At 43.5% G+C, this 21,464-nt stretch overlaps 1 protein-coding gene across 3 annotated transcripts in view; it reads right to left on the bottom strand.

Annotated features, from left to right (window-relative positions):
* Positions 1–1,077, bottom strand: part of CARM1 (coactivator associated arginine methyltransferase 1) — a 200,552-nt gene extending 199,475 nt beyond the window's left edge. Inside the window, exon 1 of one of the 3 annotated variants that reach the window (XM_019517637.1) lies at positions 792–1,077. In XM_019517637.1, coding sequence (XP_019373182.1) covers positions 792–954 — 163 coding nt within the window. In that variant the 5' untranslated portion in view covers positions 955–1,077. The remainder of the gene's footprint in view (positions 1–791) is intronic. The other 2 variants (XM_019517636.1, XM_019517635.1) reach the window with 2 other exon arrangements.
* Between the last annotated feature and the right edge of the window lie 20,387 nt (positions 1,078–21,464).

Below are 21,464 nucleotides of genomic sequence, written 5' to 3'. Positions count from 1 at the left end.
GCTCATCGCTGTGGCATTATTAGTTTATTAGGTCTATGACAGCAGCACCCAGAATCAGAGACGAGAGTTGGGAGGACATCTAGTGCAACCCCCTGCTCAAAGCAGGACCATCCCCCACTAGATCATCCCAGCTAAGGCTTTGTCTAGCCGCGTCTTCAAAACCTCCAAGGATGGAGATGCCACCACCTCTCTGGGTGACCTGTTCCAGTGCTTTATTACTTTTCTAATGAGCCAGTTTCCCCTAACACCCAGCCTAAACTTCCCTTGCTGCCATTTGCGCCCATTGCTCCTTACTCGGTCACCTGCCACCACCAAGAACAGCCCGGCTCCATCCCCTGGAGCCGCCCGGGGGACAGTGGAGGGCGGCTATCAAATCCCCCTCAGTCTCACCTTCTCCAGGCCCAAGGGCCTTGTGAAGAGAAGAGCCCTGCCCCGCACCCAGCTGCCCCAGAGGTCAATGCCTTGCATGCCAGCCCTCTCAAGCACCCAGCCTGCGGCCCTCTGCGCAGCGTCACGATGTCCAGCGCCCTGCTGATGCCCCCCTGGACCAAACGGGGGGGGGGCAACTTCCTTTTGCCCACTAAAAACCAATTCAAAGGGGGGGGGGGGCTCAGCTGCCCACCTCCTCAGGGAGGGGAGCTGCCTGCCTCAGCCCGTGGCTCAGCGGCAGGAGGAGCCCGGGAGGGGCTGCGCTGCGCTGCGCTGCACTCGGGGCCGGGGCACTGCACCCCCGGGCGAAGGGGGCCGGCAGGCAGCAGCCGCCACCCACCCCGCTGGGCTCAGTACTTAACCGTCTGTCACAGTCACGTCTGCTTCCTCCTCTCCCGGCTGCAGCGCCAGCTGGAGGACTCGCTGGCCGGGGCTGGCGAGCGGCAGCCCCCCGCGGAGCTGCTCCTCGCCCAGGAAGAGCAGCTTCACGCTGCAGCGCAGGGGCTGGGGGGCGGGAGCAGCCATGGCGGAGCCCCCTCCCCGCCGCGCCCTGCCTGCAGCTGCGGCCGAGCTCGGGCTGCTGCTGCCGGAGCTGCCACCGCTCCTGCTGCCTCCCGGAGCAGAGAGAGAAGGGGAAAGGGAAGGAAGGGAAAGAAAAAAAAAAACCAAGCCAGGCTGTTGAGGAGGAGGAAGGGGGAGACACCGGTGGGCAGGTTTGAGTGATAAACAAGTCCCACATCTGAGACACCTCCTGGTTCTCCCTGGCATTTGCAACACAATCTTCTCCCCTTCTCTCTCCCCCCCTTCAATCCTACTCAGCCACTAACAATTTGCCACCAGATGAAGGGGGCTGGGGGTGAGAAGTGGTTGGGAAAGACTGTGCTCTCGCAGCAAAGCAGTGACATCTCCTGGTCGCCCAGGTGGCTACACTTGGCTGGCTTGGACACCAGGCCTTTTTTTTTTCTTTTTTCTTTTTTTTTGAGGGGGAGGAGGGTGGCAAAAGACAGCTTGCCCTGCTGTTTCAAGGTCTCCCTCACATTCCAGCCGCCTCTTTGGAGATTCGTCTTCAAGGCAGGCTTAAATGTCTCCCACTCTTGCCACAAAGGTTTCTGTTGGGAAGCCCTTTACAATCTCCATCCTAGTTTTATTCCTCCCCAGTCCTAACCCCCTCTTTGAAGATTTGTCTTCAAGGCAGTCTTACATGTCTCCCACCCTTGCCACAAGGGACTGCGTTGGGAAGCCTTTACATGAGATCTCCCTCCTACTTCTATTCCCCCTACCATACCCATGTTCACATTGCCACCTTGGCCCAACAAGCTTTTCGGTGCAAGAAAGATGCTCAGCTCTTGGTGTCAATTAAGGTCAGAGCTCCTAGTCTTAAGTGTTAGCATCTGAAAACAGCAAAACATCTAGGAGCAGCTTCCCTGGCTCCTGTTATTCTCCTTGGAAGCAGACAAGAGATAACTGGGCTGTGGAACTGGTTGAAATCTCTGTTCAGACTGAAGTCTCTGATCTCCAGATTCAAGTCTCAGTTTTTTGGAAATCCAGGGGGCCTGCTGACAAGCGCAAAGGAAACAGAAAAGTGTTTGCATCACAGAGACTTAAGTCATACAGATAAAATTAATTAAAATATACATGATAGTACTGTTACTTTGTCTCTCTGGTAATTTTCATCTAATCACATCTGAACTGATTTTTTTCTGTGTGTGATCTTGTATAATTATATGCCCAGCTTTACTAAACCCCAAAATAATTCAGTCTCCCTCTTGGCTGAGGTCTCCCACTTGTCCTCTTTGTTTCACAAATCAGTGAAAGCACAGTGGTGACCAGGAGATGTCACTATTTTGCTGTAAGAGTTTCCAAAGAGCACTGCTTTCGCTCTGGACAAGATAAAATATTAGAACTTCAGTTTTTGGACAGCTTCCAGGCTCAGAGAGGTGTTGTGAGGTTTAATTAAGGAACTATGCAAAATGCTTTGACATTAGAAGTGCTGCATATGTGGTGGGGACCCATCCTAGATGAGGTCTTTTAGAGATTACTGCAGCAGACAATAAATTACAATAATGCATCTGAAATAGTGGGCTAGTAGGGAAAAGTCAATATTCTTGAACCTAGAAAGTGGTTGACAAGGAAGAGGTAACTTTGTATTAAAAAGACTCTCATTACTGTACAAACGAGAGCTGTAGCTTGTCTTTGTGAACTACCAGAACCAAGAAATAGGGCCAGTTAGCACCTACAGCTAACTCCTTTGTTTGAACTAATGTTTCTGCAACACTAACACATGTTCAACTTCGGTCCTGTGTGTAGCTCCATGGATTTCAATGGGCAGCTTGAGGTACTAAGATCAGTGGCAGTTTTCAGGATGGTAAAGTCAAGTGTTGATGGACTCAGGGCCTCTGTCCTCAGCAGCCAGTCATCTAGATGCAGATAGAGATATAACCTTTGACATGACTAAGAGCCCCTTAGTAAATATCTCTGAAGCTGCAGATAGAGCAAAATGAAGAACAGTGTATTAGACATCACCATAGTCTATCAAAGGAAAGAAAATGCCAATTCTGAGGAAATAAACCGTTCACAGTGGAAAACCAGGCTTATTTGTGAAAATACAGTTAATCTTTTTTAACATGACACTAAAGTAAATACTTGGACAAACAAACATATATTCAACAGTTTATTCACATTATTTTTCTCCCATGTAAGAGATGCTGTTTTGCTATTAATTGTTCAAGTACAGTACACATGAACTACAAATGCCAACAGGCATCTTGAAAGGGTTCAGATCTCCTTTAAAAGGTTCTGATCCAAAGCCCTTTTAATGTAGACATCCACATCCTTTGGCTTAAATTTTTAAATGCGATTGGCCAGTAAGAACTGAATTGCATCTAGTTGCTAACTCACATGTGAAAATTCAAATTACACCAAGTATTTACCTAGATTCCCAAATGTTAAAAAGTTGGACAATTTTATATATGAATTTGAGTGTATGTTTTAGGTTCTGAATTACAACAGAATAATATACAGTACTGTAGAATTTACAAGCAAAATCAATAGCTTAAATTGAATGCTCTGCCAAATTTAACAACTGTATGATAATAGTCTAACAATATTGATCAATTTGACACAAGAGAAAACTGCACCAGAGAGTAGACATTAATTTTATTTTTCATAAATCAAAAATGATTTTAGGCATGTGGACATCATTAGTATGACATTTTTGCTGGAACCTTAAGAACACGGATAGTACAACAGGGTAATGCAGATATTAAAAGTGAACTGAAAACTTTAGAAAGGAAATTAACAGTTTAAAATACTAAACCAAAACAAATGATAAATGTAGGCTTAAAACTAATAAATAAAGGGGAAAACGCAAGCTTTTAGCCTGGCAATGGGCATGCTAAACCTTTTTTTCTTCAACAAAAAAATCCTATTTATTGAGGAGGCTCCACACTCCTCTTAATGTGTATGTAGAACTACCATTAATATTAATAGGAACTTACAAGAAGGCATATAGACAAAGGAAGAGTTGGCTTATATTTCGTAGAAGAATTATTTCCCATTAAGAAATAATTTTATGATGACAACAAAGACAAAAGAGAATATTTAATTTTAGTAACATTAAAGTAGTCATTTAGTAAAAGAATAACAGCCTGCAAACAAAAACAAATATAACAAGGAATTGTTTTTCCCCCTTACCTTTCCAAAACAGCTACTGTGCTAAAAGGTAACAAAGTGAAATCTGTGGAGATAAACCTTTAAATTGCTTAATTTCAGTAATGAGAAGTATTTTTACAATATTATAAACAGATACTAGTGATGGTGCCCATGGTATGCTAAAAATGACAAAACTATCAACTCTTCAGGGCATAAAATGAGCTACCTGAGGTCAGGAAAGAAATGTATCCCCAAAATACAACACTGTAGGATATACAAAGGTTTTTATGTGCAGATATGTGGCTTTTTCCCCCCTGCTCTCCTCAACTTCCTGTGAAGTATCCAGCGTGAGCAACTGCCAGAAACGAGATACAAAATTAGATGTATTATTGTTTTTTTCTAGAATGGTAATTCCTTGTTTGTAAATGTGAATGCTATTTAAATGGTGCTATTTAAATGAACAGACTATAAGTATACTCAGTTTTCCTATTAATATTGTGAGGGAAGCTTATTTTGCAAAAGATGTGTTTTGATAACAGCCACATTTGTACCATACCAACTTATGTTATACTGGGTGAATTTCCTCACTTATGCAGACAGCCAGCACAAGGCAAGCGTGCCACATAAATACCAATTACGTGTTGTTTTTCACATTTCCAAATGACATAATTCCCAATTTCTCTCCCACAGATGTCTTTCCTGTTATAGTTCAAACTCCATATGCTGAGGTTGCTACTAAAAATCTGAGAACAAACAAGGCACTGTACATCTGTGTAGAGCCTTGGTTCTGAACAGGACCATCAGGCAAGTCCCATGCTCCATCTTGCCCCCTACATGCACCCTCACCCAAGGCAAAAATTGGCAACTGTGGCAGTAATACAGTCTGTGGAATCCACACAAAATATCCTTTTTGGTAATTCAATTCTCAGTCCCTTAACCTCTTGGCAGATAAATAAATGCTGGGGCTTGAATGCAAAGCAAGCATGGTGGATTACAATGTCGCAAATTAAGGACACCAGAAAGCTGAGTACTTACAAGCAGAGTTGCAGGTTTCCCTGAAGGATAAAGGCATTCGGGATGTCACTCATTCTGAGCCCTAGATGAGCAAAGGGTATGAACGGAAAGTGCCAAACTATAGTAAGGGAATTCATAGAATCTTTGAAGACTACTAGGCTGTTGTTGATATTACACTTTTATTATTTGTATGAATATTGCACCTGGTAATGGATCAGGTTGCTACTCTGCTATGTTATATACCAACACAAAGCTGAAAGATGGCCCCTGTCCCAAAGGGTTTATAATCCAGTTATAAGACAAGAGCAAAAGATACAAACAGACCAATGAGAGAGAACAAGGAAACAGAGACAGTATTGAAAAACATGGTAGTCAGCAGACTCAACATATCACCAGTCTACCCAGATAGTGCTGTTATAGGGAGGGTTATATCTAGTTGAAACTGGTGAGTATAACAAATCATCTTTCATTCAGATTAAACAGAAGAAAGAGGAATGGGACCCAAACCAAAATACAGCCAAATACCACTGCCTGAAACAAAGGCACATGCCAGTCCACTTTGGATTTAGAACTGTGTGGGCAGAGGACTTTGCTCCCGATTGCTCTGGGAAGACATGCATGTAAGTACATGAAAGAAACAAGGGAAGCATCACACAAATAGAAAGAAGAGTAGCTAGTAGCAGAAGCCTAGAAAAAACCTAGAGAAATGCTGCTTTTGGAACTAGATGTTGGCTGAAACAATAATTAGGAGGAGATAATCAGCCTAGAGTAGGTAAAGAACAGTTTAGAGATTATTTGGACAAACTGGATGTACTCAAGGAATTATCTAAGGTAATTTCAGAGCCATTAGATATTATTGTTGAGAAATCATGGAAACCACATGAGGTCCCAGATGGGCAAATATTAAAAAGGGAACAAGAAAGACCCAGGTTTTTACAGACCTGGAAGTCTGACTTAATGCAGACTTGGACTGGTATGACAGAGTGAAAGTTGAGATTCATGTTTTTCACCTTTTTTGGATTTTGCCTCAGTTTGGGAAGGGAGGAAAGGAGTGAGATGAGGGAAGAGGTTGAGCCTCTATGTAGACTTTAGTTATCAGATTTGGGAGTAAGAAACAGGAGAGGACAATAGGCAGATCCATTAAAAACTACCCTTGTTAATAACTTGTGCCCAGCAATAGTAGATTATAATTTAAATTAATTGTGATGTAAATAAATAGGCAAGAAACCTTCGCTTAAAATTACCAGTTTTAAATTTGATTTGCATTTCTATTTTTAGTTGATTTCTTAAACTGATTTTCATTGGTTGGTAATCATTAAGGTGTTGCTAAGTATGGACTCCACACTGAATTTGATACTATGTTGTACTAACCAGACAGAAACACTATTTACACATTTAAGCAAATATATAGTTACGAACATTTATCTAATCTTAATTTTTACATGTGTTTTATGTTAGAAAAGGTTCAGGATATTTTTTTTACCAGATTTAACTGGATCAAAAATTCAAATTAATTTTAAATGTTGACCTCCTGTATTTTTAATTTGTTTCATACTTGTTAAACAAAATTACATTAAATATGCTGTATACAAAGATACAAAGTTTATCAAAAACATATTCAAATCACTGTATTAAGTAACAGAAATATTATTTAGTTCATATATTTGAATTGAACCGATTATTTCTGGCTATTGAGTCCTTCAGGTTTTTAGAGCTAGTAGACCTCAGCCTCCCATACATACATCCTATTCACAGATTAGAAGGGAAAAACAAATAATCATAAAGTTGGAAGGGGCCTTAAGGGTCATCTGGACCCCTGAATGAGAAGAGAGTACTGAGCAGTTATGCCAATTGTTGTTTGAGAGACAGAGCAAGACTGGAGCATTTGAAGAATAAGCAATAGTAAAACAACTCCAATGTAATGTATGTCACAGGTAGCTACTGTCTCTACATGTGGCATGAATGAAAGCTCATCAGATTACAGACTAAGCTTGCAAACTCAGAGCATATAATAAATTGTATATTCTGAAACAAATTCACTGATCCAGTTTAATTTATCAGTTCTACATTCCTCTGAAGGAGATGAAATACATAATGACCATTTGGGGAACATGAAATCCATCTCATCCAAGGGTAAACACCCTCCTAATGCCCATTTGGCTTCTTCACCGAGAGTTATTACCTCAGTAGTGGAATGTACAAGAGTAGGGTTCCATGCCTCTCAAGGAGATTATGGTAAATAACCATTTGCCTCAGGTATAATAAAATGAACTACAACCCGAGCGGAATACCTCTGATTTTTTTCTTCAATTTTTGCTAAACAGTTTTAAAAACTTTGTCTTTAATTAAATCCTGTTATCTCCTGTTTACATTTCATTTTGGTTTTAAGCATTAAATTTCCATGTTCTCAATTAAAAGCAAATAAATAAATATAATATCAATTCTAATTGTTCTTTAGAGGATGGGAATGTAAATCATGTGGTGCAGATCAAGATAGCAACTGCTTTTATGCTGATTTCTATTGACATTCCTCATTGATTTTATAAAATCACCATGTAAAACAGTAGAATTCTGCACCAAAAGTGGATTTTACAATGGAATAAACATCTCTAAACACATCTCTATTGCAAGGAAAAAATAAAGGTCTGGAGTTTGGATTGTTATAGAAACAGGAGAAGCAGCAGCCTCCTGGCTTTGAAACAAAATAGCAGTGCCATGTCTTCTGGCATAAGAAACCCTGCAAAAGAGACAGCTGGACAAACGGATTTATAGAATAAATTACGTATGATCTTTTAAACAACAATTTATATTGCAATGATGGGAACTATAGCAGAAGGATTCACGTTGTGACCCCAGTCATATTCTTAAATCTCCAAATCCTGCTGAACCCTGGCAATTAAAGAGCATGTCTATGGCTACCATCTGATGCAGTTGTCAACATCACTGACCAATTATATCTGAGAGCTGATCCAGTCATCAGTGTCACTCAAAAGGGTTCCCATCAGGGATGGTATTGCCAATTATATCAACAAATGTCTACGGGCTGTCATCACTTACTGCCAAATCATGTGCTGACTTCAGCTGCCTGCTGCTATGCCTCCAGGAGACACGGGGATTAACAACAACTACCTTGGATAAATCTGGCCATCAAAAGACTATGGGTGTCTGTACACATGCTCTGGGGTGGGGCATATTAATTAGAGTGGCTCCCAGACAGCTACTGTAATTAAAACGCCACAGCATCACATGTATTTAGTGTCCCACATTTCAAAATGGCCATGGGGGCGCTTTAACTAAAGCTCATTCAATAATTAATCAAATCTGCTCTGATGCTTTCTAATTAGAATGTCAGAGCCCATGTATAGGCACCCCATATGAGCAATATGGTAACACCCTCTTCTTCAAACCTGATTTTGTCATCAGTACAGCATCTCTGACCAACAATAATGACTACAGACATTGGCAGCATCTCCATCATGTCTGTTTACAAACCACTATGCAAAAAGTTCAAGTTTCCTAGTCCACACAATTCACATAATTTCAACCATGTCACAATCCAGGTGACTTAAACAACTACAGCCTTGATGGGGCACTACACTGTAACTGACAAAAACTAAGTTGGTTAAAGCGTGGGTAGATGCACATCATCTGAGCACATCATCACAGCCCCAAATTCCCCAGCTCTTGCAGCAACAGTCCGTGAAAATGAGGTGCATTAGTAGATCCCTTAAAACCAGGGATGTCAATAGTCTCCACCTACTTGCCAGAACTGCCCACATCAGACATCAGGAGAGTAGTAGGAACCAAAATGGCAGACTGAAGATAAGAGGTTCTACATGGCCACATTATGGCTCCCGGTAGATTAAAATCATGAGAAAATTTCCTTTCTACAGTGCAGCTTACTGGATGAAACACTGACAGCTACATGTAGAAAAATGTGGCAATCATGACTAGAGATGAGCCAGGAGGGAGTAAGAATGAGCATCAAAACTGTCAAACATCTCCCTGCAGGGGTAGAGCTTGACTGGTCAACAGGGAGAATCTTGAACTGCCTTCAAACAGAGGCTGGCCAGACTAAAGTTAACATACAATTATGGGAGTACTCTACCAATGCAAAAATCATATGTGAATGTGGAGGAAACTTTCAGGCTACAGAACACCTACTCACAGGGGAACAATGTACTAATGAGGACCTCACTAAGGCTACAGAGTGAGCAATAGTATATGCCCAGTTTTGGATTCAAATTTGAACTTGGTGACAGGGCATGAGAAGAAGTGGAAACGAGGTCCTGATCCTGATCTAATCTATGTCAGCAACAACATAGTTGGTTTGTGCTACAAAGTTAGTATGGGACTGAGGCTGATACAGCTATATCAGCTGTATCATTCTATCCCATATTAATTTCAAGAAAGTGGATTGGAAGGGCTACACAAACAATTCTGGTGCTGGTGTAGAAAAGACTGAAGTACTATCAGAATGCTATAATCTGTTTTTCAAGATTGTGCTCTTTGAGACAACATGCACTTTCTACAAGGCTCCAAAGCTAATTACTTACTGGAGCTAACATCCACATTATCTGACTGGTATGCAAAATACAAGGAAGTGTTTGAAGTAGACCCATTCGCTGAGGATGCCATTGCAGCAAGCAAAGAACTGGTATCTGCATTAAAGGGGAAAAGAAAAATGTCATGGTAGAGTTTCCTTCAGAACATGGACATGGCCCAAAGCCACAAGAAGGCACAGATACCCATCTAGAATCTTAACAATAACCCAAAGAAGGCAAAATAATATTACAGCACTGCAGACCAGGTGGTGCTCCAGTTCCTAGAAATGGTGGGGCACTGAACAAGGAACATATGATACTGCTTATGTGGCAAAAAAAGACCAGGGAACTAATAAAGTGGAGGCAGAGTACACAAATGGCAAACTATTATCTGGAGTTAATGCCTTCAAAAATGTCAACACACATTGAGATGGCACTCATATTGAGCATGCTTATTCATGTATAAGTGACTCAGATCTGGTGGTCAGCACAGGTCATGGCATCCCTGAAGCCAGGGAAGATACATCAGAGCTGAAGAGCTTCAGACCCATATCACTTGGGAGAATACCAGACATATGGAGGGCCGTCACAAGAAAATGGAATGATCGCAATAGGTTGAATATACCAGGCATCTGCTATATATGTTGACAGTGAAGCTGTTAGGTGCCTAAAATCCCAGAAAATCTTTCTAACTGTAATGGACCCACTTAAAAAATTACTGATGACTACACAATTGGAAATGTGGTACACCTGGCTGAACATGCTCAACACAAGAATCAAAGTACAGAGTCTCTCACTACTTTTTTTGCCAGAGTGGAGAAGGATTGGTTAAGATGAAGATGTTTAAATCACCTTAGAACAAGCCAGACGAAAAGACAACATGAGAAAATGGGGTTATTCTAGCAATCCAGAGGCATATGAATGCAGTGAAACAAAGATCATGGAATATCTGTTGGTCTGCTGGCTTGTGGAAGACTGCCACATCTATAAACCTGATCATATTCTGTGCCCAATCCTGGAAAAAATTATAATTGTGATGGCAGGACATGAGAAGAAGAATTATAGTGACACCTGTGGGTGCCAACTGAGATTCATACCTAACTGTGCAAGGTGCTTTACTTAATTAGAAAGTAACAATCCTCTGAAGAACTCACAATTTAATCACAGTGGAAAAGTTTGCAAGTATCCTCTCTGCAATCTTTTATGGAAGGGATTTTATTCTAAACTGAAAATCCTGGGTTGAAAATCAGGGAGTGCTGAAGTGATTAATCAGAATTGCTGAAAAAGAAACTAAACTTTGAGGAGTCAACAGAAGAAGTAAAAATGGGGAGCTCATGAAATATATTTACTACACATTTCATTTTACAATTTTAGGCATTTTCAACTAGTTCTTGGTATGGGATTCTTTGAAGAAAAGAAACTGCATGTTTCAGTTTTTGAAGTCTAGTTTCCAGTGTTATTAGAAATTTCAGCAAAACAGATTAGATATTTATATGGGAAAATTAGATCATCCACAGTTCAAGATTGCTTTATAGAAATGATAGAAATGAAAACTTTAACTTCAGTTCAATTTTTTGGGGGGTATCAGCAAAGATTATATGTCAGTGGTGTGAAATTAATGCTACTAACCAATTTTCCCTGATAGTGAAAACGTTTAGCCTAAATTTGCGGTTATCTAATTCAAAGCACGTCTTGGGACTTGGAACCTGAAATAAACATTTTAAGCTTCCTTCCTTATAATGTTTGTGTAAAACAGTACATTTTATTCAACAGAGTTCAGTTATTCAGATTCTCTCTCCACCTATACTGGATCAACCCACATTCATGCTGCAGCACCACTTCTGTCCATCCTCTAACTACAGGAATTGGTGATTTAAAAAAAAAGGCACAAAGATGTGACAAGATCTGTACCAGAGACCAAGACCGTTATCTTGCAACCTGTCTCCAAACAGTTGGGCCTTTCTGCCCATACAGAACTGCAGTGACTTTAACACAAGTCTGTCTGCAGAGAGCTACAGAGTCACATACAGGATAGGGAGTGAAGATAAAATAATAGATGAAATTAACAGCATTATTCCATCCATGAAAATAACTTGGAACTCTATGGTGTGTACTTTAGACTTCTTGATTGTAATATATTTTGTATTACCTATAGGCCATGTGTAAATGAAACTTTAAAGTGGGCTAAATTCTTTTGCACCGTTTTAATGGTGTCGGTGTTTGCATGCCTCAGCAGCGTATTGTGCATTAATTCCAGCTGCTGTAGGAAATTTAGCGGCATAATGCACCTTAAATGACTTGATGCGCAGCAAACTAAAACTCCTTTGAGCGAAGCACTGGGCTCCATGCAGCTCTATGGCTCTGCAGGAAGCCCTGCAGGCAGCCTGACAGCAGCCCAGGAAAGCAGCTCTGCCCAAGAAAAGTGGCGAGCCTGATCTTTTTTTTCCCCGCCTCCCCTGAAGCCTGCCTGCCTGACTTACGTGGGGGCCTGGAACTTCCCTCTGAGGCTGCAGTGCCCCCCGGACCGCCTGAGCCGGGTCTGAGAGTGGGTGTCACCTGAGGGGGGGCCGCGGCTGCTGCAGAGGGAAGCACCAGCCCCTCCCCCACCCCCACAGCCCAGGGACTGCTCCACCTGCTGGCAGCTCACCCTCCCCTCCCCTCCCCACCGGAGAGGTAGGTAAGTCAGTGGGGTGTGTGCATGGCACGGGGGTTTAATCAGCCCTAAATTGAAACAGTGTTTTTTAAAACCTACTGCTTCAATTTACAGCCCCCGTTTCATCTACACATGCCCTATAGATAGCAAGTTGTAATTACTGGCAGGTAAGGGTAATGAAATTTTCCCTTCTTTATTTTTATATTATTTTTGCAGGTTGTTTTGGTTGTTTCACATGGAAAAACAATAGTATGAAGAGAGTTGCTATGAAGTATCCTTTACAAGAAAAGAAAATACAGCTGAAGTTTTAGACATAATACATTTTAGCTTTAGGACTTATTTTTTAAATTTTTTAAAGGCGGAATATGATAGGTCAAGTAGTTTGGAGATAGAATATTATAAAAAGAGATGTGATTTTGTAACCAGGGTCGCCAGTTTGAAATGGCTCTGCTGGATTCCAAACTTATCACACCTTAAACTGCCTAAAATGCTCAACCAACTGCACTTTGTAAAGGTGATGCTAGTTTTTATGATTTGATTGGAGATTTTTTTCTCTTTTTTATTCTGCTATAACCATATAGAATTTATCACTTAAAAGCAGCAGTGCTAAAAGTAAACATAACTGTTCAGGGAATCTTTATTAGGTAACTTTAGTGTCCACAAATTAAAAGTTTTAACAGAGCCAGTTACATCCAAACTCAAAAAGATAACTCTAGTATAAATACTTAATGAAAATAAAAGGGGAAAATAATCAAATTGGCAACAGAACAACCTCTACTTTTTATCTACATCACAGGGAGGGGATGATACAGCTCTGTCTATAGTATTTGTTTTTTTCACAGGAAAACAAATTTGTAATTCTATTTGCAGATCTTAAATGCATAACAGAAGTGTGAAAACTGAAGGGATGGGTCTTAAAGACTAAGAACATAAATAATGAAATCTGTGGAACTATACACTGGCTTGAACTTAAGCACGTGCATAAGGCTGAAGGACAAGGACCTTATGATATTATTATCACAGCAACAAAGTACCGTTATAGAAGTTTAAAACCTGATCTATCTGGTTGCTCCTTAGGCAGCCCATCCACCCCTACGCATTTGCAATGGTAGGAATGATCTTACTTAACACCCTCTGTACTGCAGTGAATTTCATACTGTGAGAAAGAAGTGGGGGAGTCTGAGACACCACTCTTGACCTGTTGCCAAAGACGCTTTTGGGAAGCTGATAGGACTGTTCTTGGAGCCTGGCTACTCATCATTTAAACCCACTGGTCTCAACCTTTCTAGGTCCAAGGCACCCCTCCATAACTTCTGAATTTAGTGGCACCGCATTTCCAAAACTAATTTCACTTATTGTTTTGACTATGGAAAAAGAGTGCAACACATTTTCTCTTACAAAGAGGTCAAGAGACACCACAACAGGTTAAAATGTTTAGGACACTATGGTCTTCAGCCACAGCCCTTGTGGCTCAGCATGGGACCAAATAGTCTTATTGCCACTGCCAGGCTCTTCCTATGCAAAATCTTTGGTTTTACCTTGCGAATCATGTGTAGGGGCTTGTACAGCTAACAGTAATAAAATTGCATGGCATCCTATGACACCTTTAAAAAGATCTTGTGGCACTTGAGGGTGATGCAGCTCCATGATTGAGAAACACTGATTTTTTACACTGAACATTCATGAAATCCACTCCGAGTAAGGGATGCTAGCAGAGGTGGTCTGCCTGCTGATGTTACACTAGCGAAAGGATCTCTGGATTTTTGTATGCAGAACATTTATAAAGGAAAACATATGCAGAAACTGTTCTCACTAAAAACAATTCTGTTGAGAAGCTGGCAACAAAAGCACATGATACTACTGTTGTCAGGGAGTTTTGGGGATTTTTAAAATAGAAACCTGATTCTGTTAGGCTAATCCAGCTATTAGGGAGGAAAGCACACAATGGGATTTAGGAACAATCAGATCAGAAACAACAATATAAAGTCTGTGCGGAAGCTCCTTTTGGTATATCTCTATGCCAGAACTGGATCAAAGTTTCACAACTACTTTGGTTAGATCCCTGTGTGGAACAATAGCTGGCTTTATATGCATAACGGTATTTGGCACAGAGACTGAAGTGCAGCAAAATGATTGCTGCAGTTTAATTTGCTGTGGGCCATGTGGCATTTTACATTATAGAAGTAAACTGCTGAGAAGAAGCAAGTGAATAGAATTTTAATAACTCAATACAGCATGTAGCGTATTTAACTGATACTGGTGTTGTACAGAACACCACCTTGTAAAGAAGAAGCAACAAAAGCAGGATAGTTTTGCTCATGTGTTTGTGTTATTGCTTGTTATTTTGTTATTCTAGACATAACCAGTGCCTCTGGATTTCTGCTCTGCCATGTTTCATGCTTTGTGAGCCAGATTATAGCGCACTTTGTAGGAACTGTATTAAATGGTTGTCATGTGGGTAGCTAATTTAAATTATTTTGTTTTACTTGATGTAGATCACAGCCTGAACTCTCTCCCAGGTGAAACTGTCCCTGAGGTCAATGGACACTTATCTAAATTAATATGACCAAACAGTGTTTATTTGCGGGGTGGGGAGTACGCTTATAGATACTTTCCCAGGACGTGTGTGCAAGAACAAAAACTGCTCAGCATCTGCAGTGTCGGCTAGGCCTAACTAAGCCGACTATGTGATGGAGACTACATAGTCCATGGAGCAGAAAGACTGATAGTTTGATCTGGTGGGTTGATATTGTATTGTAGTATGCTATTGGACCTCAGTTGAAGTGAGCTGTATGAAATGAATAGTGACTCTGGACTGTGATGCTGTTAGCTGAAGTTACCAAAGAGAAATTGAAATCAAACTTCAAGAGGTAGCTTCTCTTTCTTTCCTGAACCCTGTGCAAAACTTCTGTTCTGATCCTGGCCTTCCAAGCTTACTTGGACATTTTGGGATTTTGTTACTTTCTGGGAATTTCCCAGTTAGAAACAGTGCTGTGCCTCCTGGACATGGAACAACAGTGTTGTGGTTGCAGAATTAAGGCTAGTGTCCCATGCACGGTCTATGGAACACTGGAGACTCATGGGAGACATGACCAGTGATGGGTTGCCAGCTCTTCTCCTTGTTTTTGACTTACTGAACTGCATAAAATTAAAATGTATTATTTTCCTAATATTACATAAGCAAAATTTCCAGTAGGAAAGAAGCTGGTCTGAATTTTTGTGAATGGGAAGACTGTCCCTGAGGGAAAAAACACTATTTACTAAGACATGATAGACACTTTGGACAAGGTTGAGAACAGCATGCTTGTAAATCTCTTTCATCTCTGCCCAGGTATACATCTGTTTAAGATTTTATTTTACAAATTATTCTTTTGGTTCACTTCTAGGCTTGATCCTTAAGTGTCTTTTCCCCTGTATAGTCATTCACGCCTATGCAAAGAAGATGTAGACGGCTAGCATTTTAAATTTGGTAACAGTTTTAGTAACACTCATTTTGCACAGGGCTTTTTGTTTCTACACAAGGCAGAAGCCACCGGAGAAACTAAAAAATATTAAAAATGAAGAAAAGATAGTTAATAAAAATCCTCCCTCTCCTCCAGAAATTTGATACATCAAATAATTTAAAAATCATTGGGGTTGTGTGTAAAAAATCATGTAACTGAGTACATTTTTTTTCCTTTGGGCACAGGATCACTGAAAATCGGATGGAGCTTTTGAACCTTGTATGGGCTGAGTTGAATCTGAATGTATAGACTTCTACTGGTGTCTGGGCCAGAATTATGGCTTACTGATGATCCAGAGGCATTGATGGATCTATAGGTCACTATTAGTGTGTTGGACCAATACTTGCTTGATCAGTTGAAAGAAAAAGGGTCAGTCATAGGAAGACTGTCAATGTTTTCTTTAGGGAGAGTAAGATGCCAGCTTTTCTTAAATCATGGTTCTTTTCTGGAAAGTAAAGATACAAATGATACAAGTTTTCTTCTTACTGGGCCCATCTACACATGCAATTAAACTGCACCCCAGGAGGGAAGTACACAGTAAGCTAGGGTGTGAATTTATAGTATATTAGATACTCCAGGCAAACTCCCTGATTGGAAACCCTTAGGGCATTTACATGTGCTCCGGGAGGTGGGGTGGGTGGGGGATGATGCTTTAATTTAATTAAAGTGCCCGGAGCGTCACATGTATCAGCATCCTCATGCTGAAAATATAGGCTGGAATGCTTTAATTAAAGCTTGTTTGAGCTTTAATTGAGTCTGCTCCAACATGCTGTAGTTACCCATGCATGCAGGCAGATGCTTGGGCCTGAAAGACAGAGAATGTCCCACCAGGACAGGTGGCGTTTGGAGGACGTGGCCCATGAGGATACGCAGGACCACGTGGACCGAAAGTTCCATGCGCAGCTCCTGGCCCTGGAGTGCAAGCTGATGATGCATGTAGGGTGCTGGACACTGTTCTGACCCTGGCCATCGCCTTCATGCCGGCCACTGCCTGGCCCCCGACCATAGCCCTGCCTGCTCCCTGGCAGCCACCCACTGCCCAGCAACAGGTCCCTGCCTGGGCCTTGGAGGAGGTCCTGCGCTGTCTCAGGCAGGCAAGAGACGCTGACCTAGCCCTTGCCCCAGTCCCGATACAGAACTGGAGCTTCCTGCAGCGGGGCCAGGACTGCATGCCAGTTCTACTGGACCTGGACACTGGCTGCTGGAGGGGGAGCTCTCTGTGCCAGGGGAGCACTGGCTGCCGTCACCCCTGGGCGAGCCCCCAACCTGTTGCTGTCGCACTCACCATGGCATGCACACCCACGGGGGACCAACCAGAGGCCGGGGTACTGGCTGCCTGTCCCCAGGCTCTGTCCCTGGGCTCTGCCCCCTAGGCGCTCCCACCCCATGGCCCCCCACCCTGGGACAGCACACAAAGGACACTGCACTTAGTTTTCCTGGGGAAAAAGATGTTTTACTGTTGGTGGATGGAGCGGGTGATGGAGGGGCTCTGTTTGTTGGGTAGGACAAGGGGAAGAGAGCTCTGTTTGATGTGAGGTGAATAAAAACTTGTTCGTGTGAGACATGTCTGCAGTGAGCGTGGTGCTGGGGGTAGGCAGGCAGCATGGGGGGTCCGTGGGTGGCGGCGTAGGAGAGCTAGAGTGGGGAGTGCTGGAAGGTCAGCCACCACCTCCCACACCTGTTGCCCTGGCTCAGGTGGTGGCTGTGCGGCTCTCCTGGGGCCTTGGCGGAGTGTGGCCATTGTTGTTGCTGCTGCCACAGGCGGTGCTCCCACTGCCAGGCAGCATCTGCCTGCTGCGCCCCCTCCTCCCAGACCTTGCAGAAGAGCTCTCCCTGGGCCTCACAGATATTATGTAGCATCCAGGCTGTGACGATGGCCCAGGGGTGGCTGTTCTTGGTGAACGAGGCAGGCAGTAGGGGTGCACCAGCAGCCCTTGAGGTGGCTAAAGGCAGACTCCACCAGGGTGTGGGTCCGGCCCAGGCAGTGATTAAAGTGGGCCTGGTGGGGGTCCAGGTGGCCACTGTATGCTGCATGAGCCAGGGAAGGAATGGATAGGTGGGATCCTCAATGAGGAGGGTCAGGACTTCCACGGGGCCCAGCTACAGGACCAGCACTCCCAGCGTGAAGCAGCAGGGTGGAGTTCACATGTGTGAAGGCCCTGAAGTGGTCTATGATGGCTTGGAGCTCCATGGAGTAAAAGCACCTCTAGCTTTAATAGGGGTGGTCAACATGGGGTGGGCAGGTGATGAGGATGTGGGTCCCATCCAGGGCCCTGATGCTCTGGGGGAATCCCAGGGCATGAAACCCCACCACCACTGCCAGGGGGTCATGCACATGGAGCATGTTTCCCCCCAGGACATCCCCCAGCACATATTCAGGATGGTCTCCCTGGCAGTGGCCTTGCCCACACCAAACAGGTGGCTGACCTACTGCAGGCTGGCAGGCATGGCCAGCCAGAGCAGGGCGAGGGCCAGCCCAGTGTCCATGGGGAGGGGTGGCTGCAGGCCAGTGTCCTGTCACTCCAGGTGTGGCTGGAGCTGCTCCAGGAGATTTCAGAAGGTTGCTTGGGTCATGTGGAAGGCCTGCAGCCACTGCTTGTCATCCCAGGTATGCTGGACAATGTGCAACCTCCAGTTCTGGCTGGCCTGGTAGGCCCAGAGGCAGCAGGGCTGGACGCCCAGGAGGGCAATGGTGGCTCCGGTGGTGGCATCCTAGAGTTTGTTGTCAGCATCCCTGCTGGGGTCCAGCTATGTGGATGGGGTTGAGGCAGCAAGTGTGCATCATTGGCCCTGGGATAGCACACTGGGTGGCCAGGCAGTCGCTGCTAGTAGGGGAGCCAGGAGGGGTGAGATGGCCAAAGGCCAGCCAGCGGTTGAGGCAGCAGGCCAGCAGGGCCAGTGCAGCGGCTAGCAGGAGCACAGGGTACTGGTCATCATTGTCAGGGATAGGGGTTGGGCAGCCACAGTCTGGGAAGGCACAGGCAGTGAGGAGAGCACTGCTGCGTGCTGTCCCTGTGCCCACTGCAGGGCCCTGGGAAGTGGAAGTGGATTGGCAGCAAATCGGTTTCTGCTTCTCTGCACATATAGACACATGCCTAGAACCGTTGACTCATGAGTAAACTGCTGCTGTATCAAATGCATGTGTAGATGTGCCCCATAACAGTAAGAGTACGGCATTATTTTAAGGAGAAATGCTTAGTCACTTGCTGAAGAAACCAATGCTTGCTATTGATCATTTCATCAACCATCCCCCTGTTTCTAAACTTCTTTTTAAGGAAGGTTCTGGAGAAAGTTGTTTAAAAGAAAATAAGGCCACATCTGTATTAGTAAACTTGCCATCTTAGCTAGCAGTGACTTCAAGCACAGTGCTCTGAATAGGCTGCTACCTAAACTAGATGTAGCATAGCTGTGTCAGCATAGTGGTTTATGCAGGCTAATTAGCACTGCTGACTGATAGGGCTAGTTAGCCCATGGCCAAGCTAGTTAATATAACCATGATGCCATGCAAAAACAGTTAGGGAGCAGCTTGCATGGAGCAGTGCCGTTTGTTTGATTGCAATGCCGCTGAAGATATAGTCCCAGCTTATGATAGCTTCTTATATGGACAAAGTGCACTGGGAGCCCCTCTGCTAATAAGCGGCAGGGAAGCAAAAACTGTGGCATATTTAAAACTGTGGTTTTTGCTTCCCTGGTGATCAGTGGCAAATGGCCTGGCCAGCAGGGCCCCTCTACCAATCAGGACTGGTGGCAGGGGAGGGGGAGGAATCAGTGAAATGAATAAACTTAAAGGAGCCACTGCAGAGGCCACTTCCTCTGCAGTTTACACAGATTCCTAATCATGGGGTGGATTAATATGGTTGTGGGACCCAGTAGGAATAAGAGTAGTACTATTCAAGAACAACTCCATTATCTGAGAGAACATGAAGGGTCATGTTGGGCAACTGCTCAGTTATACTGAACAGTCTTTTGGATTACTATAGGATTTACCCTATTGTCCATCTTGTTCAATGTCCATTTGGAGCAAGCAGAGGAGACAGGGAACTGGCTGGGGTACAGGTTCTTCAGCTTCTCATGGGACTTTCTGCTCTAACACTCTGTGCTATCAGACGTGCTAGGTGATTATACTGGCTTACCCAAAGGCATTGTCAGGATCAGAGTTTAGCTGAGAGTAAACAGAGTGCATTTCAGATTAGATAGGACTGGAGTTAGTCTCTTAAAATGGACAACTGGAACAAAAGGTGGTTGATGTTGCATCCCTCAACCAGATGACCTGCCTTTGCATTTTCTTATTTGCATTCTTATTCTTGGGAGCAGGAGTGTAACTGGGGATGGGCTAGTTTCGATGGGCCACTAAAACAGTGGCTACTGCTTCTGCAAGCCCACAGACACTTCTTATTATTATGCCTCCGCTATTTCTGAAAGCTTAGGAAGTGCCCATGACCAAGAGAAGTTTTTGGTATTTACTGGCAGGAGGCTGTATCTTTCCCTTCAGATATGGATCTGGCTATAGTGACTCTTATTTTTGTCTCACAGACTTATACAGTAATGACCCGTGAATGAGGTTACGTTTAAAAGAACTAATTCTAAAAACTGGTTAGACTAGGGGTGTCAAATATACAGTGCATGGCCTGGATCTGACCAACAGAGGTGCTTTATCTGGTCCACTGGACTTCTGACAGGGAACTGGAAGTTGGAGGGGCATGGCCGGGTGGAGTGGTCTGCTGTAAAAGTCAGGGCCCTTGAGCCCTGCTGGACATGGCAATCAGCAGCAGGTGAGCAAAGGAGGGCTGATAAGTGCTGGTTGCCTTCCAGCTGCTTCACCTGTTGCCACCAAAGTAGTCCCATCTCTTTGGCACCAGCTCTGCAGCCACCTCATTGCCTGTGCTAGGTTGCCACTGCAACACAGGGCATGGGGCACACAGCAACAGTGGTAGCTTCATCTCTGCCACTGCCATGCTGGAGCTGCTGCCACTGCCACTGCGTGCCTTGGGCCAGAGCCAGACCTACTTCTACTGTAATGTACCCCTGGCTAGATCTGGCCTGCAGAAGCCACATGGTCTGGCTGAGGCATGAGATTAACATCCCTGATTTAGACAACTGTCAGTGCAGAATGAAATACCCCAAATGTATAAGGGGGTTTCTTGCATATGTGCACCATGATCTGCAGATTTTCAATTCACAGTCTGGTTCAATATGAGGTGTTGATTTTAACACAAAAAGCCTTAAATTGGTTGGGCCTGGTTGCCAGATACTGTATCGGTCTGACATGGTATTTCAAAGCATCTTCCATATGAATTCAATCATCTGAATTCGTAAAATTTGAAAGATGAAAATGGTACTGTATTACTTGTTTCAAAAGAAGGACCCTAACCTGAGACAACTTCTTTAAGAAAACCATTTACAACATCCAAATGAAGATCATTATGAAAAATCTGGAGGAACTGTGCTAAGCAAAATGAATTAAATCAGAGGCCACTGTTTTACTTGGTATAGGCACTTTGTTTCCACCACAGGTTTTCATACTGAAAACTGAAGTACTACTGTTATGAAAGCTCATAATGTGGTGATATTTGGTGTTATTAAGACCACAGGTCACAGGGTCTCATAGTCTTATGGAAGAATTACAACTTTAGTTTTAAAAGCAAGTTTTTGCCCTACCCCCCCCCCCCC

This window comes from Gavialis gangeticus, unplaced genomic scaffold (assembly GCF_001723915.1).
Source record: "Gavialis gangeticus isolate Ggan-Ray unplaced genomic scaffold, GavGan_comp1, whole genome shotgun sequence".
In the NCBI taxonomy this organism is placed as follows: domain Eukaryota; kingdom Metazoa; phylum Chordata; order Crocodylia; family Gavialidae; genus Gavialis; species Gavialis gangeticus.
The sequence above is the reverse complement of the archived record's forward strand: the minus strand, read 5'-3'. Positions and strand labels throughout refer to the sequence as shown.